General features: G+C 41.3%; 3 protein-coding genes across 5 annotated transcripts; 2 read left to right on the top strand and 1 right to left on the bottom strand.

Annotated features, from left to right (window-relative positions):
- Positions 1–598: 598 nt before the first annotated feature.
- LOC133111375 (BTB/POZ domain-containing protein 1-like) lies at positions 599–5,424 on the top strand. 2 transcript variants are annotated; one of them, XM_061221672.1, is made up of 8 exons: positions 599–1,174; positions 1,527–1,683; positions 2,754–2,859; positions 3,072–3,269; positions 3,644–3,773; positions 3,909–3,996; positions 4,118–4,264; positions 4,535–5,424. In XM_061221672.1, the coding sequence occupies exons 1-8, from the start codon at positions 771–773 to the stop codon at positions 4,691–4,693; spliced, it is 1,389 nt and encodes a 462-aa protein (XP_061077656.1). In that variant the 5' UTR covers positions 599–770; the 3' UTR covers positions 4,694–5,424. The 2 variants fall into 2 exon arrangements, with proteins under 2 accessions (XP_061077656.1, XP_061077655.1); XM_061221671.1 differs by having other exon boundaries at positions 3,581–3,773; positions 4,535–5,423.
- A 16-nt stretch (positions 5,425–5,440) lies between these two features.
- On the bottom strand, positions 5,441–21,339 carry glsl (glutaminase like). 2 transcript variants are annotated; one of them, XM_061221669.1, is made up of 21 exons: positions 21,199–21,339; positions 20,168–20,268; positions 18,706–18,773; positions 17,582–17,675; positions 15,707–15,839; positions 15,387–15,453; positions 14,812–14,924; positions 14,397–14,526; positions 13,801–13,868; positions 12,059–12,222; positions 11,605–11,663; positions 11,468–11,512; positions 11,167–11,225; positions 11,018–11,084; positions 10,785–10,835; positions 10,389–10,565; positions 10,074–10,205; positions 9,852–9,944; positions 9,412–9,473; positions 8,645–8,785; positions 5,441–6,016 (listed from the first exon to the last, which is right to left on the bottom strand). In XM_061221669.1, the coding sequence occupies exons 1-21, from the start codon at positions 21,246–21,248 to the stop codon at positions 5,929–5,931; spliced, it is 1,962 nt and encodes a 653-aa protein (XP_061077653.1). In that variant the 5' UTR covers positions 21,249–21,339; the 3' UTR covers positions 5,441–5,928. The 2 variants fall into 2 exon arrangements, with proteins under 2 accessions (XP_061077653.1, XP_061077652.1); XM_061221668.1 differs by having other exon boundaries at positions 13,801–13,871.
- An 889-nt stretch (positions 21,340–22,228) lies between these two features.
- Positions 22,229–26,337, top strand: c15h15orf40 (chromosome 15 C15orf40 homolog). The gene is made up of 4 exons (XM_061222140.1): positions 22,229–22,537; positions 22,776–22,896; positions 23,086–23,213; positions 23,641–26,337. The coding sequence occupies exons 1-4, from the start codon at positions 22,517–22,519 to the stop codon at positions 23,731–23,733; spliced, it is 363 nt and encodes a 120-aa protein (XP_061078124.1). The 5' UTR covers positions 22,229–22,516; the 3' UTR covers positions 23,734–26,337.
- The last annotated feature ends 1,251 nt before the right edge of the window (positions 26,338–27,588 follow it).

The following is a 27,588-nucleotide window of genomic DNA, read 5'->3' on the forward strand; positions in this document are numbered from 1 at the left end:
TATCAGATAATAATCCATGCTTCCTTGTGAGGCTCAAGCAGTGTCATTTTTTCCTACTGATAGGATTCTGTAAGATGCCATCGTACCAGTGTAACAACGTTTAGATGAATTTAACCTCCTAAGACCTGGCGTACACATGCGTGGACTCCACATTTTGGGCTCTACAACCATAATACTTAATTCTTAAGACCGAGAGTCCACATACGTGGACATCATTTTTCTCAAAAACTACATCAAAAGATCAAAAGATGATGCTTAGTTTTTATACTTATCAGGTCCCAATAAGCCCAAATAGCAAAGAGAAATTAAAAATGCATACCAAAAAAGAGTGCGGGTCTTAGGAGGTTAAAGAAAGAAATTGGCCGTTTATTTTGACAATATGTATGGAACATCTTATGTCACTAATATTTATTTTTTCTTTTTCAATCTAACTCGGTTTCTGCTGAAGTTTCCGGTAAGTCAATTGGGTAAAAAAACAAATGCTGTCATGCCAGAATAACCTTGAACCTGAGGGTACGGAGGGACCTGTATCCGTCAATAAAGAACATTAAATACCGCCCCCAGTGGCCAACATTACTAGTTTAGTCGTCTGAGAAAGAGGAGCGGAAGAGTATTCCACCTGACGTCATGAATGTGCATCGTAAACAGAGGCCATGACATAGAAAAGCTGTCTCCGTTGCAGAAAAATGTTTCAGGGCTATCGTTTTAGCAATATATATCGTTGATACTACGCGATAGCAACATAAGCTCATATTGACCTATACTGCAATATGGCAACTGGTGGCGGAGCAGCATCGAATCTGGAAGGACAAGCCTCGAACTATGCGCACTCTGGAGCGGGAAGAAACGCCGCAGCGCTTCCGAATGGAGCCGCGGCCGCTGCGCCAATTTCCCCATCGGCAGTAGGCCTCCACCGGGAACCCATGTACAACTGGCAAGCAACGAAAAACTCAGTCAAAGAGAGGTTCGCCTTTCTTTTTAATAACGAGCTGCTGAGCGATGTGAAGTTTGTGGTGGGCAAGGGCAGACAAGCACAGAGGATCCCGGCGCATAAATTTGTGCTAGCAGCAGGTAGCGCTGTATTTGACGCCATGTTCAATGGGGGCATGGCGACTACTTCAGCCGAAATAGAGCTTCCGGACGTGGAGCCAGCCGCATTCCTGGCGTTGCTCAGGTAAGGCCGTGGAAAAGAAAATGCCAAGCTGTATATAGTTGGCTAACAATGCTGTAAACAAAAGGTTGTGACACAATTGTTGCAGTTGTCGGTGGCCAACGTTAGCTAGATTGTCGGATTCAGATTTAATTTAATTTAGTAATCAGTTATCAACAGCGTGCTAACTGCACGTAGGCATCTGACGTTAAAAATAAGCTCTTAAACGCAATTTACTTAATGTTAACTTAAGTTACTTGCCGAATTTATATTAACTGTAAAGTACGCCTGTATCGTTTTCGACTGTGTCGTCCAATGCTTTCTGTCTAAGAATTTAATTGCGTGTAAGTTAATGTTCTCTCTTGACTGCTTGAAGGTTTCTGTATTCTGACGAAGTCCATATTGGTCCAGAGACTGTCATGACCACACTCTATACGGCAAAAAAATACGCGGTTCCAGCGTTGGAAGCACAGTGTGTAGAATTTTTGACCAAACACCTCAGAGCTGACAACGCTTTCATGCTACTAACACAGGTAAGGTTACGATACGAAGCATCCAAATTATGTAAGCATAGTTCATTTTAGCGGCAAAACGACATAGGATGGGCTACTCACCGGAATTGTAACTGTGTAATTGTAAGTTTCCAATTGCACTCAAAAACTACCCTGTCTGTAAAAGCCTGTAGAAATACTCGGGTGGCTTTTTAATCTTATTGCAAACTAGTCACTACCGAAATATATATATAATTGTGCCCATGGGCAGAAGCTCAACCTGCTATTGTAACATAAAATCTTTTTATTATTAGTACACTAATGTGGATTGGGGAGGTTTCTGAATTCCACTTGTTTTTACATCCCACAAGGCAGTCATAATTTGGCATTCCTGACCCGGTTTCTATGGGCCTTTCTATTCCTGTTTATACTCGGCACTTGATTGACTAATTAACAGAGCTTATTGGCGACCTCACCTGGTTTCAGACTGCTGATCTGAATTCCAAACAGAGCCCTCTGGACTCACAGACTTTAATGCCTCATTTCCCAAGACCAGTGAAACCATGAGTGTACAAGGGCTTGAGGAGTACATAAAGCAGGTGTCTGCCACCCTGGTGCTGTAGAGCCAAGTTTTTGTTTTCACTTAACTCAGCAAGTAATTCTAATAATTGGGTGAAATTGGAAGAAGCAGCCAAGTTGTTATTCGGAGCATTTGGAGTGCTTTGCAAATGTTGTTACACCAAGCATCAACACCAGGCTGATGTCAATATCTTTACTGTAATTTAAGTTACTTGAATTGAATTTTGGGCAATTCCCTTAGTCTAAGTTTGCAGTGATGCATACTTACCAAGAGGACAGCTTGAGGGTGTGAAATGACCTTGCAAGAGTACTTGCAAAATGATTTATTATTGATGAAGTGTGAGCAGAGTGTTGCTTTTCTCAAACTGTCCATATTCTGTCTACCCCGGCAGCCCCCCGAGAAATCCTTGTAAATTGCTGTGAAAGGTCCTTGAAAAGTCCTTGAATTTTGCCATAGGAATAGAATGGAACCTTTCTGTATTTTCTGACAGAAGGGGGACCCTTTCTAATCTGATTTAATTTGTTTTTTCAAGGCTAGGTTGTTTGATGAACCTCAGCTCGCCAGCCTCTGTCTGGACACTATCGATAAAAGCACAGGAGACGCAATAAATGCAGAAGGCTTCACGGACATTGATATAGGTATGAGACTCCTTTAAGTGCTAAGTGTTCTTTTTCTTAATGTGTCCGTAATATGCTGTGTGAATATTCTACTTTCATGGTGACTGCTAATAAGTTGACTAGTCAGCCTCCTCCATTTGTAAGCATGTATAAGGAAAGTGGTGCGCTCGCTCTTCATCTGCGTTTGTGTTGCTCATGGCGTTTGTGTTGCTCATGGCGTTTGTGTTGTGCAGACACCCTGTGCGCCGTGCTGGAGCGGGACACGCTGGGCATTCGGGAGAGCCGTCTGTTTGGCGCAGTGGTGCGCTGGGCGGATGCGGAGTGCTACAGGCAGCAGCTGCCTCTCACCTCTGAGAACAAACAGAAAGTTCTGGGCAAAGCACTCTCACTCATCCGCTTCCCACTCATGACCGTCGAAGAGTTTGCGGCAGGTAAATATCCCTCTTACAAAAACAGAATTTATAAAGAAACAAAATCTACATATTTCTGTTCACCTTTGTATAGATATCATATGCATAGCTAAGTATTAATGCATAACATGCTTTTATTTTTTTCTACTGAACAAATTATATTATATAAGTCCATTATGACCAGATCATTTCTAAATACAATGCTGTATTTGTGCATAAACTGTACATATAGTTCTACTGTCATACTAATGAATTTGGAAAGTGCTGTTTCTGTTTGTCATTTTGTTTCTGAAAGCACCGAAACCAGTTTGATATTCTCTCTCATGCAACAGGGCCTGCCCAGTCTGGGATTTTGTTCGATCGGGAGGTGGTAAATATGTTTTTACACTTTACAGTAAACCCCAAACCCCGCGTAGACTACATTGACAGGCCCAGGTGTTGTCTCAGGGGGAAGGAGTGCAGCATTAATAGGTTCCAGCAGGTTGAAAGTCGCTGGGGATACAGTGGCACCAGTGACAGAATTAGGTGAGTTTAGGCAGCTTTAACAATTGTATATGCCTCACCTCTTTTATATGTTAAGTTACATTAAGTTACATATTTTACATGTTACCTTTAATGACAAAGTTACATAGTTAATTGTTTCTTATCGCTCTCCGACAGGTTCAATGTAAATAGGCGAATATCAATAGTGGGGCTTGGACTATATGGTTCTATTCATGGGCCCACAGATTACCAGGTCAACATACAGGTGAGATTCATATGCAGTGCTTCTCTCTGCACAAGCAGTCATCTGTGCTATTGCTCCAGATGGTTAGATTATGATTTATATTGTCCTTGTTTAAATGGCAATGTGTTCTTTGTCCATATAGATCATTGAGAGTGACAAGGGCCTAACTCTTGGGCAGAATGATACGGGGTTCAGTTGTGACGGAACTGCAAACACTTTCAGAGTGATGTTCAAGGAGCCTATCGAAATCATAGCAAACGTCAGCTACACGGCTTGCGCAACACTCAAGGTGAGATTGGCTTCTGAGTAGCAGAAGCACTGTAGTAGCACTGTGGTCAGAAATATACAAATATTGGTGTTCGTTCATGGTGGTCAAATATACATTTTTACTTCTGTAGTAACTTTTTGAACGATTTGTACACACACTGTACATTTCCTTTTTTGTGCAAAAATATGCATATATTTCATCCAAATATCTAACAGTGTAAATCTTAAAGGTGTCTAACGTTTAACATTTAACACACTCATACTAAGTACACTGACTTATTTCCCCCCACAGGGTCCAGATTCCCATTATGGAACAAAAGGACTAAAGAAAGTGAGCCACGAATCAGCGACAGGGACCAAGACTACCTTCTTTTTCTTCAGTTCTCCAGGGAATAACAACGGCACATCGATAGAGGATGGACAGATTCCAGAAATCATCTTCTACTCGTAAAAACGCCATCGACTGGCGCCCCGCTGTATGTACACTGTAGAGGAAAAGCCTGCTTCATGTACAGGCACTGCTGAGAAGATCTCAACTCTTGTGTGTGGAGCTGGGCTTTCACAGCACACTGCCATTCATGTGTGTTCCACACAGCTTGCTCTCAACTGGAACAGTCCAGGAACAGGTCAGGGATAATGGACCTGTGACTATCACAGCAACATTTATCATCTTTGTCAAACAGGGTCTGAAGGTCGTAGGGATTGGGGCTCATGGAGCTTTGTCTTGTGTGTATATAGCATCAGAACCAGAATGGTTTTTTCTTTTCTTTAAATGTGGAGTGATTTATCCTCAATGTTGGCCGTGACGTTGCAGGAATCATATCATCATCATGCTGAACTTTGGCATTCTTTTTTTTTTGTACGTCACATTTGGCTGGAATAAAACACTAAAGTGTTTGGAGGCTTCTGAAGGCTTTGAAAGCACTTCTACCGAAATGTTAAATGTTTGCAGGCTTAAAAAGATGTGTAAATAAGGCCAGTCATTGTAGCATAAGGAAGCCTGAGTGTCACTCACTGACAAAAGGATATACAATATATGATACACGTGCAATCACACCCACACACACACACACACACGCAATCACACACACACACACACACACACACTCTCTCTCTCTCAAGCCTTGACAATAAAATGTTGAAAAACAATTATTTGCAGTTACTGACTTTAAATGCATTGAAATTATGTTCAGGACCATTTACTTCTCAAAGCAAACTCACAGTACTGCTTGGGTTAATCACAGATATGTTTGACACAACATCTATAAATGTTCTTTAGGGTTACATTAAGACACATAATGCTATTAGCTAGTAGTCAAGTTTGTGACAAAAATATAAGTTCTGAAATTAAATGACCATTTCCTCCAGTATGGACTGAACACAGTATGGCCAAAGACCATGGGATTGGAGGTAAGTGAACTTGCAGGCCAGATGAGGTTTCTAATAAATTCAGATAAGTAGAAAAGGGGGGGCTGAAATGGTAGTTCTATACCAGGGGTGTCAAACCCAAATCCTGGAAGGCTGCAGTATCTGCTGGTTCTTGCTGGTTTTTGAGGCCTTAAGTGGCTGATGATTGAAGGGAAACTACAAACACCTGCAGCCCTCCAGGACTGGAGTTTGACACCCCTGTTGTATAGGAATGGTGCGTTGTGGGTGTTGGGAGGTCCAGCAGGTTCACCCTGCGGCTCACGGGTGTTCCCTGTACTTCTGCAGAAGCTGGACCGTCTGAACGTGGTTACTCCTCTCTGCCTCTTGCAGAGCTGAGTTTCCCCACCTGCCCAAAGATTCACATTGTTTTTATGAACAACATTGTGTGAACAGGCACAATTCAATTAACAAATGGGTTAAAATATTAACATTAACATAAACATTTATAATTTATTGTAAAGATATCATTTCTACCCTTATAATTTAGAACAAGGATAGCTACCAATTAATCGGTAAAAGATTACAGGGTCTTAATTGAGGCATCTATTTGCCCAACTATTCTTCAGAATGGGCACTTTGATTACAAGTATGCAGAGGAAAATGTAAGGAAGGTTTTACGGCAATAATACATTTTGTGTCCAAATTCATCAACACATGGTTCTCTCACATTTGTAACCACCTCCAAAGTTCCTGCCCATGTAGTTTTTAATATGCCTTTATTAGTGTGATTGCGAAGCAACACACTACTGTTATCTGAAAGTTTTATTATTATTATTATTATTATTATTATTATTATTATTAGTATTATTATTATTATTATTATTCCACCAAGTATTTGTCAGCCTACTCCTCCCAGAGTTTGAGATAACGATACCAAACCAAGTGGAAAATATCCCAAACGGTGTGCTTTTTCATTGGTTTTCAATATCCCTAATAATTTCAGATACTTAAGGTTTTCCAGAAAAAGAGTCCCATAGGAATGAATGACGGGTTTCAAGAGTGGTGACAGTTGTAATTTAGATTTTTTGACACGTTTTTTTAAACTGCCATTACTCCCTCATTTTTTATAGTACATACAGACATCAAAATGTTCAGTGTTTCATACTGTTTCTCATATTGTTTCTTCTCAATCTTTTGGGTAGTACTTTTTGAATTATGAACATTTGTTTGAGAACAGCTTTCTTCTCATTCTAGTCTTACTCTAACAGACATTCTGCAGTTTAGCCAATCCACATTATTAATGCAAATTAGCTGTGTCCTCATGGAAGCCTGTGCTGTTTGCTTGGTTGTTTTCAGTGGCATTCACAAAATTTTCTTTTCACATACAGTGCATCCGGAAAGTATTCACAGCGCTTCACTTTTTCCACATTTTGTTATGTTACAGCCTTATTCCAAAATTGATTAAATTCATTTTTTCCCTCCAAATTGTACACACAATACCCCATAATGACAACGTGAAAAAAGTTTTTTTGGAGATTTTTGCATATTTATTAAAAATAAAAAACTAAGAATTCACATGTACATAAATATTCACAGCCTTTGCCATGAAGCTCAAAATTGAGCTCAGGTGCATCCTGTTTCCACTGATCAACCTTGAGATGTTTCTACAGCTTAATTGGAGTCCACCTGTGGTAAATTCAGTTGATTGGACATGATTTGGAAAGGCACACACCTGTCTATATAAGGTCCCACAGTTGACACTGCATGTCGGAGCACAAACCAAGCATGAAGTCAAAGGAATTGTCTGTAGACCTCCGAGACAGGATTGTCTCGAGACACAAATCTGGGGAAGGGTACAGAAAAATTTCTGCTGCTTTGAAGGTCCCAATGAGCACAGTGGCCTCCATCATCCATAAGTTAGGAACCACCAGGAAGCTGGCCGCCGTCTAAACTGAGCAATCAGGGGAGAAGGGCCTTAGTCAGGGAGGTGACCAAGAACCCGATGGTCACTCTGTCAGAGCTCCAGCGTTCCTCTGTGGAGAGAGGAGAACCTTCCAGAAGAACAACCATCTCTGCAGCAATCCACCAATCAGGCCTGTATGGTAGAGTGGCCAGACGGAAGCCATTCCTGAGTAAAAGGCACATGGCAGCCCATCTGGAGTTTGCCAAAAGGCACCTGAAGGACTCTCAGACCATGAGAAACAAAATTCTCTGGTCTGATGAGACAAAGATTGAACTCTTTGGCGTGAATGCCAGGCGTTATGTTTGGAGGAAACCAGGCACCGCTCATCACCTGGCCAATACCAGTGAAGCATGGTGGTGGCAGCATCATGCTGTGGGGATGTTTTTCAGCGGCAGGAACTGGGAGACTAGTCAGGATTGAGGGAAAGATGAATGCAGCAATGTACAGAGACATCCTGGATGAAAACCTGCTCCAGAGCGCTCTTGACCTCAGACTGGGGCGACGGTTCATCTTTCAGCAGGACAACGACCCTAAGCACACAGCCAAGACAACTTTGTGAATGTCCTTGAGTGGCCCAGCCAGAGCCCAGACTTGAATCCGATTGAACATCTGAAAATGGCTGTGCACCGACGCTCCCCATCCAACCTGATGGAGCTTGAGAGGTGCTGCAAAGAGGAATGGGAGAAACTGCCCAAAGATAGGTGTGCCAAGCTTGTGGCATCATATTCAAAAGGACTTGAGGCTGTAATTGCTGCCAAAGGTGCATCAACAAAGTATTGAGCAAAGGCTGTGAATACTTATGTACATTTCTTAGTTTTTTATTTTTAATAAATTTGCAAAAATTTCAAAAATGTTGTCATTATGGGGTGTTGTGTGTAGAATTTTGAGGAAAAAAATGAATTTATTCCATTTTGGAATAAGGTTGTAACATAACAAAATGTGGGAAAAGTGAAGCGCTGTGAATACTTTCCGGATGCACTGTACGTGTGGTGTGTATAGTCTCTAACCCCATTACGGTTTCTGGTCATACCATGCAGAAACACTGCAGATTCACATGACTGGGTTCCGTACCTGTCATTGGCTAAGGGATTTGCCCCTGCATTTTCGATCAGGAACTTGATGACCTCCGCATGGCCCTCCGAAGCAGCAACATGTAGGGCTGATCTTCCGTCATAGTCCACCGCATTCAGGTCAGCTCCAGACAGGAAGTATCTGTGTAATCAAAGTACCACAACTAAATCCCACAATGCATTGCTGTTCACAGTCCCAGTCCAGAAAAACATGCTGTGCGTTCTGGGTTTGTTCCAGTTAGTTTTTTATGGATTGATTGAGTTAGTTAATCAGTCATTATCAGACAGACAAATACTTGTAATACAATACTACATTTGTTGGAAATGTATTTGTTATATAAGCATAAAGATCATTCTGATTCCCATTACAAATGGTTATTATTATCTCGAATTTCATTAATGCAGGCCAAATTACAAATCATTGATTTACAAACGAATTACCTTTAATGCGTTCTACATCTACTAGCTATTCTACTGGTATAAGAAAGAAGATAAAAACTGATTAAAAAAAATAACAATAATACATGAAAATATCTTTCAACGCAAATCTAACAGTTATGTACAGTAAATTTAGCAAGATGCACAAACGGAAAATGGCTGAAATTATGCATTTTTTCGTCAAACAATATCCAGAGATGCACGTAAAACTGGAATGGTAAGACAAAAATTACACAACTGAATGTGAGTTGCCAAGATTATAGGCACATGGCTAGCATTACTAAATAATATTATCAGCATGTATGAGCACATGTCGATAGGAAATCTAACCTGCGTAAGGACTGTACATCCCCTCTGTAGGCTGCCAGTAAGACATTCATTATCTGATAACCCTGTAGAACAGAGCCAGACACAGCGATAAATATTAGGACAACATATTTTACCCAATATAATTCAGAAATTAGGAAATACTATACAATCAGTGACCACTTTGTTAGGTAGACCTTTACACCAGCTTGTTAATGCAAATATTTAATCAGTCAATCATGTGGCAACAATTAAATGCATACAAACATGCAAAAAAAGAATAAATAAAAAAAAGTCCAATAAAGTGCATATGACGTGTAGAATGTACAGTATGTACAGGATATATGCAAATATGTTTATAAGCAGGCATTCATCAATACAGTACATAAACACATATACAGATGAATGTAACCCATTGTATGTATCCTAGTGTTCTTCCAAATGAGTGGTGGGGCAGCTCTGACCTCAGACTCAGCCTTCCACTGTCTGTAGGCCACCACCTGGCGGAACGGGGTTCTCACATCAAAGCTGTGTAGCTGGAATGTCAACACCAGTTCCTTAAACACAAACACAAAAAAAACCCAACAAAAGAGTTTGTATGAAAGCAATGTCCAAATGAATGGCTCATCTCTCTCTCTCACATCCATACATCTAGATTCAGTGTGAAAGACTGTGTCTGTCAGCACCTCACAGAAGTGCACAGACTTCCAGGAGTTTCCAAATGCATCAAGCTCCGGTGACCAGCACATCAGGCCCAAGACCCCGGGAACAACCATCAGCAAGCCGCCTGATTGGCTGGACATGGCTGGTACAGAGGTCTGCGAAACCAAGTGCAAACGAATCCTTAGAATTATTATTATTTTGCCATCTAAGCAAAGTAAACAGCCAGCAAAGTAAACAAGAAGAATTTATGCAAAAGCGATTAATTTAAACTCATTCCTGCACTCCTCTCACATTTATCTAGTCTGTTCCTCTGTAAAAAGTAGTAGTCAATAGTTCACCTTGAAATGGAATATTCTGGAGTAGTCTTTCATTCCTGCAACTTGCATCATGGACAGCATGTTCCGGGTAGATGAAGGACACAGAACCTGATCACCTGACAGTGGGCAAACCCCCCCATTGGCTAAGGTGGCAGCTATGGCAGCCCCAGATTCACATGTGACCTCTGTGGAAGAACACTGACAAAGTTCCACCAAGTTTAAGATGCCACAATGGGATTTTTACATAATGAATGAATATATGAATTCTTTACTGACAACACTATGTCAGGACACCAAGGAGTGTACCTTACCAACAGACCAAGAAAACAATATATTCTAGTATACACATTTCACAGATACAAATTTCAGTATGTGTCTCTGTGGTTAGAATATATTTCTATATGATTACATATTTACCTGCAGCAGTAAATCCAATGTAGTGTTGATGTCTACAGACTCAGGGAAACACTGAAAAGAAGAATTATTAAAAAGTATAAAGTTAGTTTTTGCAAAACCCATTAGCAACTTCTTGTAAAAAATAAAAACAAAATGAAAAATTAAATGACGTCTCAAAAATGTAGCTCCCCATGTTACCTTCAGTTTCTCAAGGCCGCTAAACAAATAATGAACAGATGTTTTATTGAACGTACCTTCTTTTCTTGAAGGTAGAAAGAAAGCGCATGAAGTGCGACGCTGTCTCTTCTCAGGGCCTGGTAGCTGAAAACAGACACATCTTCAGACACGTCACAAAGACAACATCTTAGGTTATTTTAGTCATCTCAGTCAGTGTAAAATCTACCTTGTGCAGTTCAAGTTTGCATGCTCTTTGTTGCACAGCTTTCTGAAAACATTCAGAACCTGCAAAAAAGGACACGAAATCTCAACATTTCTTAGCCAATACTGGAAAAAACAACTGTATGCCATAAGTATAATGCACAGATTGGTGGTTCTAGTTGGGTAATGAGTATATAATTGGTGGTTTTTGCCGTGGCGTGAGGATATGACTTGTTACTGTGGCATGGTTGTCAGGATATGATTGGTGGCATTGGCAGGGTTATGAGGCTGTTTGCTTGTTGTCTGTCCTTTGGAATGAGACTTACAGACTCATATTTTTCATCCTCCTCTGCTCCCAGCCGGGCTGCTAACTGCCAACAGTGGAAAAAAACAGATTGTTCAGTAACAGCGGTCACATCTTCCCACCAATAACAGCTGAATAGCTCTGATAGGAGTGTCATACCTGCAGTAACGATGCAGTGATGATGGCTCCTGTCTGTGTGAGTGGACTGTGGGGAACGCCTGAGAGGAAACAGAAGTGTATCAGTGATAAAGTAACTCAGACTGCACTTAGTGAAACTACTGGCTAAGACTACGTGAAGCTGGCTATCACAACGCCTTTCTGAAGAGCATAACAGCCTTTCTAACATGACCTAATGCTATGAAACCAAATGCAATCACATAATACATAATTACATGTAAGCAGTTATTCTCAAATGCAATGTGACACAATGTCAGTGCATAAGGTCAACTTGTAATAAGGTCAAATGCTTGTAAATTATTTGTAAAGGTTTCCTGCTATGTTAATGAAGGTAGTTAGGCTTTCTCTGGGACATGTTGAATGGAGAGTAGGTGTGATCTCTGAAATAAAAAAATAACCACATCTGTGTATTAATGTATTGTTCTTGTGTCGTTACCTTGTTTGGTGAGGGTAAAAGCCGACTCGTACTTAGAGAACTCCTCCACGCCAACATATCTGTGTACATAGTCAGGCCCAAGCTGGTCCACTGCGATTCCATAAATGAGAGGCCAGGAGATCTCTCCCAGAACACAGGGATCTGCGCAGTCTCCCACAGACAGCCTGGGACCACACAGTCAAACACAGAATGAGATCAGACCACACAGCCAAACAGAATGAGACTCAGACCACACAGTCAAACACAGAATGAGATCAGACCACACAGTCAAACACGGAATGAGATCAGACCACACAGTCAAACACGGAATGAGACTCAGACCATACAGTCAAACATGGAATGAGACTCAGACCACACAGCCAAACAGAATGAGATCAGACCACACAGTCAAACACAGAATGAGATCAGACCACACAGTCAAACACGGAATGAGATCAGACCACACAGTCAAACACGGAATGAGACTCAAACCACACAGTCAAACATGGAATGAGACTCAGACCACACAGTCAAACATGGAATGAGACTCAGACCACACAGTCAAACATGGAATGAGACTCAGACCACACAGCCAAACAGAATGAGATGCAGACCACACAGTCAAACACAGACTGAGATCAGACCACACAGTCAAACACGGAATGAGATCAGACCACACAGTCAAACATGGAATGAGACTCAGACCACACAGTCAAACACGGAATGAGACTCAGACCACACAGTCAAACACAGACTGAGATCAGACCACACAGTCAAACACGGAATGAGACTCAGACCATACAGTCAAACATGGAATGAGACTCAGACCACACAGCCAAACAGAATGAGATCAGACCACACAGTCAAACACAGAATGAGATCAGACCACACAGTCAAACACGGAATGAGATCAGACCACACAGTCAAACACGGAATGAGACTCAAACCACACAGTCAAACATGGAATGAGACTCAGACCACACAGTCAAACATGGAATGAGACTCAGACCACACAGTCAAACATGGAATGAGACTCAGACCACACAGCCAAACAGAATGAGATGCAGACCACACAGTCAAACACAGACTGAGATCAGACCACACAGTCAAACACGGAATGAGATCAGACCACACAGTCAAACATGGAATGAGACTCAGACCACACAGTCAAACACGGAATGAGACTCAGACCACACAGTCAAACACAGACTGAGATCAGACCACACAGTCAAACACGGAATGAGATCAGACCACATAGTCAAACATGGAATGAGACTCAGACCACACAGTCAATCACAGAATGAGACTCAAATTTTAGTTGCATAATTAGACTTAAGATCTTTTTTTTCTCTCAAATATAATATATTAGCTTTAGAGTTCAAATTTTCAATGGAAAATTTCATTCCATTGACAAACTTCAGATGAGATTTACTTGACAAGTGAAAATTGTCTTAGTGCATTGGCAAATCTTGAAATGAGTCATGCTGTATTAAATCCCCCTTGGTAAAATTTTCATCTTAAAAATATGAAGTTTCAATATAAGACTAATACTTGCTATTTTTTGTTTTTTGCAGTGTTCAGTTCTTTCAAGATAACTCACTCAGTCCCACACAGAATGTAGCTGTTAATATAGTCCACATGTTCACTGGCTGTGGAAGTATTGGAGACTCTGGGAGTGAAAGTGTGAGTATTGAAATGGGTGAGTGCTGAAAAGGTAAATTGTGGTTTTCCTCTCTGGCTGCAAGTGGCACACAGCACAGTACCTCTGGCCATCGACAGTGCAGATGGATACTCCCCACTTTCCACTGTCTCCATTCACTGGGGCCTGCTCCTGCTACACCAAACATGGAAAACACTGTTCAGTGAGTCAATCCAGTTTAAACACTATTCAGTGAGTCAATCCAGTTTAAACACTATTCAGTGAGTCAATCCAGTTTAAATATTGTTCTCTGAGCCAAGCCAAGTCACTGATCTGAGTCAAACCAGGTGAAACACAATTCAGTGAGTATCAAGTCAGCTTAAACACTGTCTTTTCTGAAGAAAATGCTTTAAAAAAGAAACTTCTTGCAAATAAGAAACACTGTCATGGTTTTCTGTCTTAAGACCAATTAAACCTCAAGATTAATTTGCGTGCCATCTGTCTATTTGGCCTTCATTTTTATCCTGGCTCATAATTGCTGCACACGCTAGGGAATTAAGACACACATTTGGTCAGTTAATTGCAAATTTGAAGGTTTTTGAAGTCTTTAAAAATAACTCAGGACTTCTCATTCACTGTGTCACGCATGTATTATTCACTTTGAAATCACTGTGTGATTGTGTGTGTTTTCAGCTAAACTCTAGCAGCCCTGATACACACCTTGACAGGCGCAAGTTGTTTGCTCTTCAGAAAAAGCTTCTGAGTTTCTTCAGAGAAGGTAGAAAAATCCGGAATGACGAACCTCCCTTGCAGTGCTTTCAGGATGAAAGACACTACACCTGTCACACACCTGTGGTCAAACCAGCAGCCTGTCACCATCACATCATACCACTGAGCAGCCCATCCTCTCCCAATCACATATTTTTTATATTTTTGTTGAAATCAATGTTCTTCTCTGCATCTGCATTATCAATGATAAGGTCAACTCTCCCACTCCTCTGACGTTAATTTATATGTCACCTCCTATCTTCCTATCTTTACTGAGGTAAAAAGAAAATATTTTAGACATTATCATGTAAAATTACAATTTTTAATGGATTTTAAAGATTTTAAATGACAGAACAGATGCACAGACCTGTGGAATGTGTTCCTGTCCACAGTTCCATCAGCTTCCAGAAGTTTCTTCATGAGTAAGTGGCAGTCCTTAATCCTGGAGTCGGACCGAACTATCCCAGAGTTCCACACTGCCTACAACAGAGGGAGGTCATTAAATATGCAAATCAGGGCTGCCAGGTTTAGTTTTTTCAGTCAAACTGGTGAAATTGTCTCGTCACTAATTTTGCACTGGCTTGTTCGATTGCACAATCTCATCAAAATCACATCTCAACAGAACAAACACATTTTAGTTTTTGTTTTAGTGAAACTGACAAGACAAACTCAATCATGAGCAGAAACCTTTTTGTATTTCCTTTCTGAATAATTTGTTGCAGGATACCAGCTGGCATCTTTATTTGTTTTGATTTTTCCTATGATGGGCCTTCAGGATTTTGGCTTTTTTTTGGCTGTATAAAATTATGATTTTGGCTTCTTCAGCAAACACAATCTATGCTTATGTCTATCAACACTCCATCTGATCATGTCAAAATATGGGTTGGTTACATGACTATACAAAATAAAATAAGAAGCAAAATATGAAATATTTCACTGTACCTCAAAAAACTGGGTCATGTTGACTTTTCCCTCTGAAGCAAAACTCTCAAAGAGAACATCAGCCGCCCTTTACAAATACAGCGTCAGTCATCATTAACAAAGTCATGAAAGTCTACACTTTTTATATTTTCATCTAATGGATCAATGCAGAGATTTATTTTTAGTCTTATTTTTAGATATAATTTATTTTTACTTTAGAGGCAAATGAGTTTATCCCAGCAAACCATGCATTTTACAGTTGTAGGCACTGCTCGTGAAATAAGACTACTTTTCCCAGAGTGCAGATTCCCTTTCCTCCCACGGTTGCTTGGGGGACTCACAGTTTCCGTTTGCCGTGGCCTTGCTGGGGGTCCAGTCTGCTGACGCTGTGCCAGAAGGGGTTGGCATTGCGAACCTGCTCTCCGTTTGGACCTGCAGCTCTCTGACTCCCATTACTGGCCAACGATGGAGAACCTGCCACATAAGAACAGGATCTCACGCAGCAGACTCTCGGTTGCAGTTCGCTGCAGTTGCACACCGGGGACCGGGGTTCGATTCTTGGTCCTGCCAAAAAGCCAAGTTTGGCCGGCTCACGTGGAGCAGCAATAATTGGCTCCCTGCTCCAGAGGGAGGGACTTGGCAGGGTTAGTAGATCGCCACACAAAAACAAGCACCGCGGGCGCCTCGGAATCACGGTTACAACTTGGTAGGCGAGACGGCTTGAAGAAGGCGTGTCACTCTCCCGTTGGCCGCCGAGGGACGGGGTGTGGGCGGTGTATCTAATACTAGCTTTAATTGAATCAGACGGGGTCCAATTGGCTACCAAATTTAATTAAATTTAATTAAATTTAATAAATTAAATTTTTAAAAAGAACAGGATCTCAGCCTTCGGCTCACAGAATAAAGGTTGTAAGACAATACATTCAGGAAAATACACATTATGTTGTAGCTTTCCCAGAAACATGTAATACTTAAGAGACAATTAATTCAATTCATTAAAATGTAATTTGCATAGCGCTTTTTACAGGAGGCTGTCACAAAGACTCCCCAATGGGAAGGAACCTGGCTATGGAGGAAGAGCCCATCCTCAGCTTGGCAAGGTGTAAATAAAGGTGTAGTAACAAATGTAGTAACAAATCTATTCTAATTGTATTCTACAGTAATTCAAAGGGGTTGAACTGGTTACAGCAGAAAGCTAGCTGGAAAAGTATAGGAGGTCCAAATGTTGAAAATATAGTGAGCTATAATTAACATCAGTGTGTACACCAGTAGACCACAAAGCAGAGCATACAGTATGTCACATAACTCATATTCTGTAAGAGAACATAAATGTAGTCATTTAAATCATTTTGACTCCTAAGAATGCCTAAATACCAAAAGTCTTCATATCATAAGAAATCTTCATATCTGTGATGGCTACACATTACATTATTGGCACTTGGCAGGCGCTCTTATCCAGAGCGACGTAGAGTTGATTAGACTAAGCAGGAGACAATCCTCCCCTGGAGCAGGGTTAAGGGCCTTGCTCAAGGGCCCAACGGCTGTGTGTATCTTATTGTGGTTACAATCGATCTTGGGTGTCCCAGTCATTTACCTTAACCACTAGCCTTAACGCTACAGGCCACCCCATTCTACTGGTACAGGCCAAATAAGCTGTAAGTGAAACATACTTCAATATATTGTAAATATGCTGAAGATCGAATATAATATGTATTTATAAACCATATACTGTACATTGTAATATATGTATGTATTGTGAAGCATTGCAATATCTTTATATTTTATTTACATTTATTTCCAGTGTATTCTATTTCTCCCACATTGCTCATAGGTGACAGCGTCACGTACTTCATCATTACTTGTTTCATTGTGCCCTTTTGAACAAACTTCATGCTGCTAAGTTTATGTTTTGGGAGTTTTTAAACAAATTTACCAAACAAACATTGGTGCTGTCACTGATCAGTTAAAGATGTAGAAGGGAGTACGGATTTCTGACAGGTTGTCACAGCCGCTGACTGTTTGACTTCAAAAGTGAATGCGGAGCATCACACCCAGTTATTTCCACAGTGAGGCAGCCATCCAAGCAACAGGAACAAACGCCTATTTGAAGAATTTATAGCACAACTGTCCAGAGAGACGCGGTAAGGCAATCTGTATGTTGCTGCCGCTAGCTTTGTGTGGCAGTCCAAGTTTTCCTTCTGGTACGCCGAACGTACCTGTTGATCCTGGAGTGACGAAGTTGACAGGTTTCTGTGACTGGAATGCATTTCGCGGTGTGGGAGGTGGGGCTGTCACTTCTGCAGCCGTCTCCTAAGGACACCAGAGCGCCACAGCAGTGTCAAGCTGAAAAAGTCTGTGAAAGGTTTCTCTGACTGACACAATGGAACCAGAATAACTTTAACAGCTGTAGTTTTATATTAACGCTGTGCCTGCTTTAAATAAAATATAGGCTATATAGATATATCAATATCACGATCCTGCAAAAATTGTCCAGAACTACAGGTTCCACGGTGTTATCGCAGGCACTTGCAGTAAACAGAAAATGCTTAATGCTGGAGCTTTTATTAGTAAGACGCAAATGACAGTGAGAAAGCTGTGTTAGGCTGCGGAGCCATGTTTTCTTTGATCTTAAAGTAATCCCGGGTTCTGCCTGTGGAAATAAAGCGTAATTGTTACCTTCACAAAGAACATGCAGGTGAGCGTGCGGTGGGCAGGCCGACAGCAGCCGCAGACCCACAGCGGCCGCGCTTATTACAGCTTTAACGGGGACGGCTGCAGGCATGTCTGTACGGGCATGCTGGGATCAGTCCCAATAGCTACAGCAGACGAGGCGCTCGCTGCTCCAGACCTTCTCCATTCTGACTTCCTTTCATGCTCAAAGACTCATTTTCACTTTTTTAAAACTCCTCCATGCCCGCAGCCCTTCCACCCTCTTTTACAAAGCTCTCTCAGGTAAGTCTGTAATTCACAGAGTGCCTTCACTCCAAAGGGGCTGTAAGGCCTTCAAAAATCCCCCAGGGGCACAGATTAAAAACACTGGAGACTCATGAGAGAGGCCTACAGCGGAGAGAATTCCCCTTTTACAGGGCTCTTGTTGCAGTGAGGGAGGTGCGTTTCAGTTCACTCTGGTCCAGCACCATGTGTGTATAGGCATATAGGGGGGCATGAGTATGTGTGTACGCATGCATGTGTTCATGTGCGTTTGACCCGGTGTAAGTGTGTGCTTTATTTTTGTACGAATGTGTGACGCTCTACATGCAGTGTGTGTATCAGTGTGCATGTGTGGTTACACATGTGCGTGCGAGCGTTACGGTGTGCGCGTGTTAGTGCGTGCCTATACCTGGCTCTCAGCCCGCCTCACTGGAGTAGAATCCGCATCCTGACGCGTGTCTGTCAACTCTCCATTTTCTGAAACACACAGAGGACTCCATTATGCAGCACCCCAGGGGAATGATCACAGCTCAGCAGCTGAGAGAGTTCTTCCTGACCACAGTTAACATTTCTCTGTCTATCTTGTTTCTTGTTTTTTGCCTCATTGTTGTCTAGCGCTGCAAAAGCACAGTTGGGGAAAATCCCACAAAATGCCACTCCCTGAAAAGAAGGGTAAAACGTCAGTAGAAACCACTGCAAGCCATTCCATGGCTTTATTTTTATTTTTAACCTTCACTCTCCAAAGCTTAGCAGTGCAAACTTTGGAAGTACTCATTAAGTCTCGGCTCAAATGGCAAAAGCAACTGTGTTTCTCTCCCAAACAATACAGACTGCCACTTTCCAATTCTGCTGCCACAGGGGGTACAAAAGCCAAACAAGCAATCCACTCAGCTGAAATACACTTAAGGTAATAACTCTGTTTATCTTGTGGCCAAATAAGCTGCATCATTAAAACTTCAGGAAAAAAAGCATAATTCACAAATTTCAAATGTAATAAAATAAAAAGTGTGGCTCATGCTAAGCTAACCCCTCAAACCACGATGTGTTGGAGACTTTGAATACTTGGTTTTGTTGGCAGACTTGGTACAGCACAGACCTCTCTGGTTCATTTCATTATCAAGGTGGCCCTTTTATATTGGAACATTCCAGACTAAAGAACGCAGACAGTATTTCCTCCGAAGCTGTGTGGGGTGGGAGGGGGTTGGTAAGGGTATGTTTCAGTTACATATCAGGCGGTGTGCATAGGAAAATGATGACAGACATGAGCATTCTGCATGCATTTCCACACACAAGCGAAGTGTTCATTTCTGCTGATCCTGTGCTCAAAGAACAGACACCACATCCAACAGCCTGAGGCTGAATTTGGACCTGACCACACCCACATCCGCTTTAAAGTCTCACAGCCTGGGAACAGAACCCAAACGTTTAATTATCCTGCCTGATGGAGAATCACAGACCGCTCTGCTCTCCCTAATATAACCCGTTTGAACTGCACCCCAGAGCCCCGACCCTGGTCCACCCAAAAATCAGCCAGGAAAGCTGCAGTGGCTCCTAAACTTTCTGATTCCATGACTCATGACCAATTTAACAAGCAAATACATCTTCTGTAACTCAACCGTAATTAAAATATAAATTGACATACCTGTACATACCTGATCATTTGTAACGAATCCTAGAATTAAGTGAAGATAACTGCATGTTCACTGTAACTACTACAGTGCAGTGCTTAATGTGAACCTCAATGAAAAGTGTATCTACAGCAAATTCATTATTTTCAATAATTCCTCCCACAATCTAACAGTCAGAACTGACTTGCAGCTTGGGAAATGGAAGTGAAGATTATGGGATCCACACAAATATTACTGACGCACCTCGAATATCATCCTCTTTATTCGGCTCCAGCAGTTTGTTACCGTCCAAGCCTCCATACCGTTTCCTCCATTTGCGTCGAAGGGAGGGGGTTCTCTGGAAGCTAACAGGAGAGGAACCTCAGGTGCAGCAACATTTACGCCCGCGGTGTTTAAAAGCAGCAGCTCCCCAACATTCTGAGGCATCGTCTCAGCTAATTAACAAATACAATCACTCATTAGGTATTTATTAGACTTATTTTTTTAGACCTCTACTGCTGTAGCCTATCCACTTGGAGTTATGATGCGTTGTGTGTTCAGAGATGCTGTTCTGCCTACCACTGATGTAATGTGTGGTTAAGATTTTTCCTAATAAAGTGCTCAGTGAGTGTATATTTTCTGTGACGCTTATCAATACACTATATTCCATACTTGAATATATGTTCAAATATGGAACATAGTCAATTAATTAACACATATGCATGCAATTCTGTAGACACTATAGAACACTCCATCTGTCACATATGGTGTATTCAACAGGTACAGTGTAATTTTGAATGGAGTGAATACAAATACAAAGTGTGATATATGTATAGTAATTAAGTGCACAAGAAGCTATTATGTCATATGTAATTTGCAACCCATCTCAACCATTCCCACTGTTATAAAGAACACCATTGCAGGATTCCTCTGTGTCCACGGCAACAAGTCTCATCTCGAGTATTATCTTTGCGTGTCTGCGTGTGCGGGTATATTTATGACTGTCAGCAACAATTATGGTATGACTATCACCATTAGTGTGACTGCAGCCTGTCGCACCTGGACAGCAGGTAGTGTTAGTGTTGTATTACCCTCTGCATATATATGAAAGCCCATGATTTAACCATTTCAAGTATTGTAACAAGCAAACAACAAAGTATCTGGAGTAGAAACAAAACTATATTAAAAAACTATACAAAAACTATATGAAAAATGTAGTTTTGTTAAACCCCCCATATACACATTTCTTATTGCATAAGAAATTGTTACAGTCTAAGGAGTTAGATCCATCTTACCAGAGGTAAGGGTTCTCCTCACTGTGGTCCTGGCTTGTGCTCTTTTCCATTGAGAGAGCTCAGGTTTGTACTCTTTCCGTGGGTTTTTAGGTTTGATGATCACACTCTCTCCGCTTCCTTCTCTTCCCTTCTCTGGTGCTATCTGGCCGTTTCCAGTGCGAGTGAAAAAGCAAGGATGCCTATCATATCCAGCATGCACTCATGCATACGGAGTGAAGCTTTGGAATTTGCCTTGTGAAAACTCCAGGGTAAAGGAGAATGTGTTTGTCAGGTTCTGCCTGCAGCTTGCTGTGCAGAGGGGGGGGGGGAGTGATGTGGGAGGAGCCTGAGAATCTGGGCGTGGGATGCCTTTATGACACATCAGGGAATGCTGTGCCACTCAAACACCAAAGCACTGCTCTTCTGGGCAAGGTACCCATTGTCAGGTTTTAACATTTTTAAACAAAGAGAAAAGGGGGAGTGGAAGGGGTGGTGAGAAGAAAGAGAGAAATACATGTTTTGCAACACAATTGTCCTGCAAATAAAGCTATTTGAATTAAATATGTACTGCACATAATAGTCTGCACAGTAAATAAAGGCAAAATCAGACAATTTGAGTCTAATGACAGGAAAGACCTTTATGTTGTGTAGTGGCATTAGCCTCAACAAGGCGAAAAACATTACACAAAGCTGTGAAAACGACATACATATCCAGACACATTTTCAGTGTTACAATGTTGCATTAACGCTGATGAAACCATAGAATTGCTGTTCAAGATTATGCTTGCTGGCCCTGTGCATAAAACCAGCAGTTTGTAAGGGTAGCAGTTCAATATACAATTAAAAATGCATTCCAGTTGCTCATGGAATCTGTAGACGTTTTTATTTGCTCAGACTTCCATTTGTTCGGAGTTTCTTTCACTTTCACAATGTACAGACTGAGTAGACAGATTCAAGCTGGCTCTACAAAAGTGGAGTAGCGAATCTTACAAAGTTCGACTGTCTTTGCTCAGTCTTGGTGTATCGTTCTACGCATGCGTACATAAGCCTTCACATGCGACGCGACAAAAAATACACTAGGTGCAATTTTCACATGAATTTAAGTGTGTGCACTGTGCAGCGCGTTTATTAGATCATGCCGTTTTTGGCCATGAATACAATAATGTTTAGCCTCCAGAGAGTTTCATTACATGTGCTATTCTGACAGTTACACATACGGGAACGCCTTCATCCTCAGTCTCTCCTGACCTTAAGCCGGGTGCACCCCTGGTCTAAGCTAGGGGGATCTTCCATCTCTTCCGGGGAACTTTTCATAAGAAGAAAATCTGGGAGGTACACTATGCCAAAAAAAGACAAAAAGGTACGGGCACACGTACTGGATCATTGTGTAGTTCTATATCTATATAAATAATAAAACCCCTTGCTGTCTGTCGGATTCCAGCATCCAGTAGGTAACTGAGTTGCCCAAGCTAGCTAGCTAACTTAGCTAGCTGCACAAACGCACTGAAATGAATGGCTATTCTGAGATATCATTATCGTAGCTAGATACACATTACAGCATCTGACTAAGCTATTGGTTCGTTCTGTTAATATTTTAGGGTAAGAATACACAGAAGCAACCGGAGCCGGCTAGCCTGGGGCCAGTTACACGAGACAAAAGTGGGCTGATCTGCATCGCAATACACGCCAACCCGGGATCCAAACAGAATGCCATTACAGGTGAGCTTCAAAATGAAAACCCAATTAACAAAAAATAAAAGAGGAGTTGTACACTGTTAAACATGTAGAATTGTCCTGTCAGCTAAAATAGATTTTCCTCTCAGCATTAGGGTTGACGTAAGCTGAATATTGAAGTTATGTTATTTGTAGTTCCTTACATTTTGTCATTTACACTCTCGGTCTACTCAGATGTATCTGTACAGGCGGTTGGCGTCGCTATAGCTGCGCCGCCAACCGACGGGGAGGCGAACGCCGAACTTGTGTGGTATTTATCTAAAGTGCTGGAGCTGAAGAAGAGTGAGATCACTTTGGACAAGGTATGTAAACACTCCATTTGATCACTTGAACTGAAATCACGGCTCTCGTGAGGCGGGAACGTCTGATTTTACATCTTCCCTTTACCTCGGAGTCAGGTGTGACAGTGGCCAACCAGTAGCACAAATTGTTCAGTTAATTCCCCGGGGAAAAAAGAAAACCAGGGCAGGATTTGATGGCCAGATGATCACCGACATGGACCAGACTGCATTCTCTTGCTATAGTACAAAACAAAGCCATGTACTTACTCGGTTGTCAACCATGGAGACATGTCTTAAGCACTGTGTTGTCTAACCTCTTAAGTTATTGAAATCCCAAATCAGATATCCAGTACCGGACAAAGATTCTGCTTGTGGATGTGACTGGTTTCAGATGGCTGAACTTCTTCCTCTTTGATATATGTTGTGTTCCCGATTCCTTTTTACACAGGGTTCCAGATCAAGAATGAAACTGCTCAAAGTGTCAGGATCAATAACGCCAGAGGAAGTTCTTGAAAGGCTGAAAAGAGCTGCAGCTGAATGAGATGACAGAGGAGGTCCTTGCGGAATTTCCTGGACTGCTTTCGTGATGAGGATGCACGTGAGCTCCACTGCACCAGGGACATCAGAACTCGACACCAAAGGGTCGTGGATAGCAGTTAGCCACCATTCATTTGGGTATGGTGGCATTACAGCTTACAGCTTGCTTCATTCGGGTGATTGCGCCTTCACTGCATATGCTGACATCAATACATTTAGTTTTCTGATATGTATTGTATGTTTCCTGCTATTTCCTTGTTAAGTTACAAAAAATGTTTTTTTAAATATATATAAAAAATAAAATGTACGTAAACGTATACATATAATGGTGAATGTCTTGACTCTTCACCATGTATTTAAGTTGACAGCTAAAGCCAATGTTTACGTCACCTGGGACCTTCCACATTCTGCACTCAAGGTTGTGGAGCACATTAGAATTTTGCAGAAGGCTGGTTACAATTATGACTTTTCCAAGCGTTGTATTTATGTTGTGATCCATTATTGGTCTTGCCTGAACCTGCTCTGCACTTGAGCGAGTCAGGACGCGTCATCCCTCCTACAAATAGTATTTACTATTGCATTTATAATAAAGATTGCCACAGAAGGCATGTGCACTTTTAGCAGATACAATATTTTAAGTAATACAGGAGCAGTGCTGTTTTTTTACTTCAGAACAAAGGAGTTTTATTAAGAGTGCTCTGCTAGTTTTTGTTTGCAACACAGATACAAGAAGGTGACTTTATTAAGATTTGTTCTTGAGAGGAGGACAAATTACTTTACAGCACACCAACTGTCATCCACAATCAATAACAGAGTACTGGACAATTTTATCTTCAAAGATCACAGGCTTTAATATAGGCTGTAGGTTGTGGTTTTTACATTGTTATGTTCCTCAGACTGAGTATGTTCAGGAAGAGATGGGGAATCTTGTCTGTATTCCCTCCTGAAATATTCAGAAATTAAGAGTTTATTGAAGTGTGTGAGCTGGCCTTTCTTCTCGGTACTGGAGTCTGTTTTATGGCTCCCATTAAAGGGCCAAATCCTATAGTTAACATTGTAAAAAATGTTCTTGTATTCATAAACTGAACATAATTATAAACTGAAAATATTCATTCTTGCAGACTATTTTTAATTAGCATTCAGGTACATGAAAGTGCTGCTTGCTTTACTGAACATACTGTCATTTTAATGTCACACTGTAGTAAAGGTAAATACACGAGGAAAATGTTGGCCCATAAGGAGGAGGTTGTTCCTGTTATCTGGGGCCCAAATCATTAACAGAAAAACTCACAGTGCAATTATCTTGTAGAGGTTAATACATTTATCAGTGTGACTGCTCAAATAGGCATGCACTATAGCATCAGCTAATACTATCAAACACATAAAAATATTTTAACACATTAATATTGAACACAAGTTGTTTCAAGAGTTATATATGAATTTGAATAATTTGTTTCTTTATGTGCAGGATAGTTCTTGATTGGAGAGGTCTGAACTCTGTTTCCATAATGTTGCACTAGGGGACACCAGAGAGGTTCTGACTGCTGGGTTGGGTATATGTACAGACAGGTAACCGTCCTATAATGGTGTCTGTGTATACATGGGACTGGCATGAGGGAGGAGTTCCCAAACTCAGACCAATGGAGTAGTCCCAAACAACTCTCATCTTAACTCCATCTCATCTGAACAGCAAACCCTTAGCAAGCATGAGGGTGTGGGACGTGAAGCACAAACATGCCCTGATTAAAATAATTGATCATAATGCATTCTTTTATAATGACATCGTCATTAACGTGACTTATTAATCAAGCTTAATTCAGCAACATCCTGTTTTCTGTTGAGAGAATCCATAGCTTGTAAGCAGAGAGAGCAGAGCTAATGCTGCTGTGTGCATGCAATGACAGGACTGCTTGACCTTTTGGCCCCAATCAGTTTATGCCCCAGAAGATCACATATTCGTTCTGAGAAATAGCGAAAGAACATTAGAGGTGAGGCCAGTGAACAGACAACAAGCACAGTAATCGTTTCTGTCTGGCATATACATATACCACTCTTCATTTCCAATCTCTCCAGCGGGTCACACATTGAGAGTACGTGAGCATAAAGCTGAAAATGGTCTGAGAAGAGGCCCAGAGCAGAGATTAGCGTAACGGGTTTCTGCAGCGATGCGGTGAGGTGTTTGGAAACCTGGCAGGAGGGTGGGATGAGGGGAGGTGATCACGTGGAGAGTCAGGGACGTTTGTTGAGTTCACAGAGAGGGTAACGTTCACACACTCCTCACTAAAACTAGCTTTGGGCTGCTGAAGACGTCTTTGTTCCTAAGTCACAGATGAAGTCTTGTGTTGTGCGTTTCTACACACACACACACACACACACACACACACACACACACACACAGGAGGTGACTGCAAGGGGAGTAAAACCTGATTTGTGAGTTAGGTTACCATGATTCTCAGAATTCTGCCGTTTCACTTTTCAACCTGATTGGCTTATTCTGTTCCCCTGTATGTGTGTTCTTGTACACCTAATCTTGTTAAATGTTTAGTAACAAGGCTAATTTTAAATAAATAAATAAATAAATAAAATAAAATAAAGTTTTTGTGCTCAACCTGGGGCTGAGAATGTTCAATTCCCACCCTAATTTATAATTTAAAACACACTGCCTGCAAATGCCGCAAACCTCACTGGCCATTTGGGTGAATATAGACACTAGCTGCTTTCTTCACATTGCAGGCTACAGCTCAGCTGGAATATACAGCACTGTGCAGAAGTCTTAGGCACCCTAGACTTTATTTTATATATATGTGTGTTAAAGAACACATTTGAGATTTCCAAATATTCATTTTCCAAAAGATTTAATTTTACAGAGACATTTGTGTATTTAATTTTTAAAAGTAACATATTACTGTAAGCAGTTGACTATTTTTTACATAAAAACTTGATCAAGGCTGTCTGAGATCAGAAGCAAGGTCTGCTGAAGAACTGTGGCAAGTTCTCCAACATGCTTGGAACAACCTCCCTGCTGATTGTCTTATAGAACTGCAGGACAGCATTGGCTATCTCAGAGAAGTGATGCAGTTTTAACGGGGTGGTCACAAAAAATATTGATTTGATTCAGTTTTTAACTATTCTGCCAAATTACTAAAATGTAGTGTAAAATGTATAGTACGTTTATTTAGGACCTTTCATTGCATTATTTTTGAAAGAATCTTATCTGTACAGAATGTTATACAGGTGCCTAAGACCTTTTCACAGTACTGTACGCTTAACTGACTGGCGATGGATCAGCTGAATGCATCACCTTATGGAGGTACCGGCCACAGTTGGCATTGGCAAGGTGGCAAGGAGACATGGGGTTTATCCCTGCACCAGAGTGCACTGCCTTACCCGAATGAGACATCTAGCAGCCCTTGTAACAAATGTTAGTGATTTATGCCAACTGAGAATACATTCTGCTTTTTAAGTTGATTACACTTAAGAATGATTGTCCTGATTTTGAGTGTTGGGAGAAATTGGAGATCTGAGTCCCTGGCATGCTGTGCAGGTTATTAGACTGTGTGCTTCAGGAGCTGGGGCAGTGATTGGCTCTGTGCACTCAGAGCAGAGAGTGTCTTATGTGAAAGGAAAATCACATCAGGGAACACGTCTCATTATAAAGAACAACTGATCACATCAGCTACTCTGCTGCATCTATAAAGATCCCACCTTCAGAGTTTTAACTCAATGTGTCATTCATTCTCCTGATACATCCCCTCTAAAAAACTGAAATACATAAGCCCAAATTCTAGTACCTAACATTTCATGGACACCATATACAGTGATTTGTACTGGACATTATATGGATACATCATCCTGGACC

The sequence above is a fragment of the Conger conger genome, chromosome 15 (assembly GCF_963514075.1).
Source record: "Conger conger chromosome 15, fConCon1.1, whole genome shotgun sequence".
Lineage (NCBI taxonomy): Eukaryota > Metazoa > Chordata > Actinopteri > Anguilliformes > Congridae > Conger > Conger conger.

What these genes read in the sequence shown, in the direction of transcription:
- LOC133111375 (XM_061221671.1), top strand. Translation starts at nt 771, where the DNA reads ATGGCAACTGGTGGCGGAGCAGCATCGAATCTGGAAGGACAAGCCTCG. An exon ending in GGCACCAGTGACAGAATTAG is followed by an intron (nt 3,774 to 3,908) that starts GTGAGTTTAGGC and finishes GCTCTCCGACAG; the next exon opens with GTTCAATGTAAATAGGCGAA. An exon ending in CGGCTTGCGCAACACTCAAG is followed by an intron (nt 4,265 to 4,534) that starts GTGAGATTGGCT and finishes TTCCCCCCACAG; the next exon opens with GGTCCAGATTCCCATTATGG.
- glsl (XM_061221668.1), bottom strand. Translation starts at nt 21,248, where the DNA reads ATGGAAAAGAGCACAAGCCAGGACCACAGTGAGGAGAACCCTTACCTC. An exon ending in CGTCACTCCAGGATCAACAG is followed by an intron (nt 15,840 to 17,581) that starts GTACGTTCGGCG and finishes CTTATGTGGCAG; the next exon opens with GTTCTCCATCGTTGGCCAGT. An exon ending in TCACTGCATCGTTACTGCAG is followed by an intron (nt 11,513 to 11,604) that starts GTATGACACTCC and finishes CACTGTTGGCAG; the next exon opens with TTAGCAGCCCGGCTGGGAGC.
- c15h15orf40 (XM_061222140.1), top strand. Translation starts at nt 22,517, where the DNA reads ATGCCAAAAAAAGACAAAAAG. An exon ending in TGCCAAAAAAAGACAAAAAG is followed by an intron (nt 22,538 to 22,775) that starts GTACGGGCACAC and finishes TTAATATTTTAG; the next exon opens with GGTAAGAATACACAGAAGCA. An exon ending in CAAACAGAATGCCATTACAG is followed by an intron (nt 22,897 to 23,085) that starts GTGAGCTTCAAA and finishes CGGTCTACTCAG; the next exon opens with ATGTATCTGTACAGGCGGTT.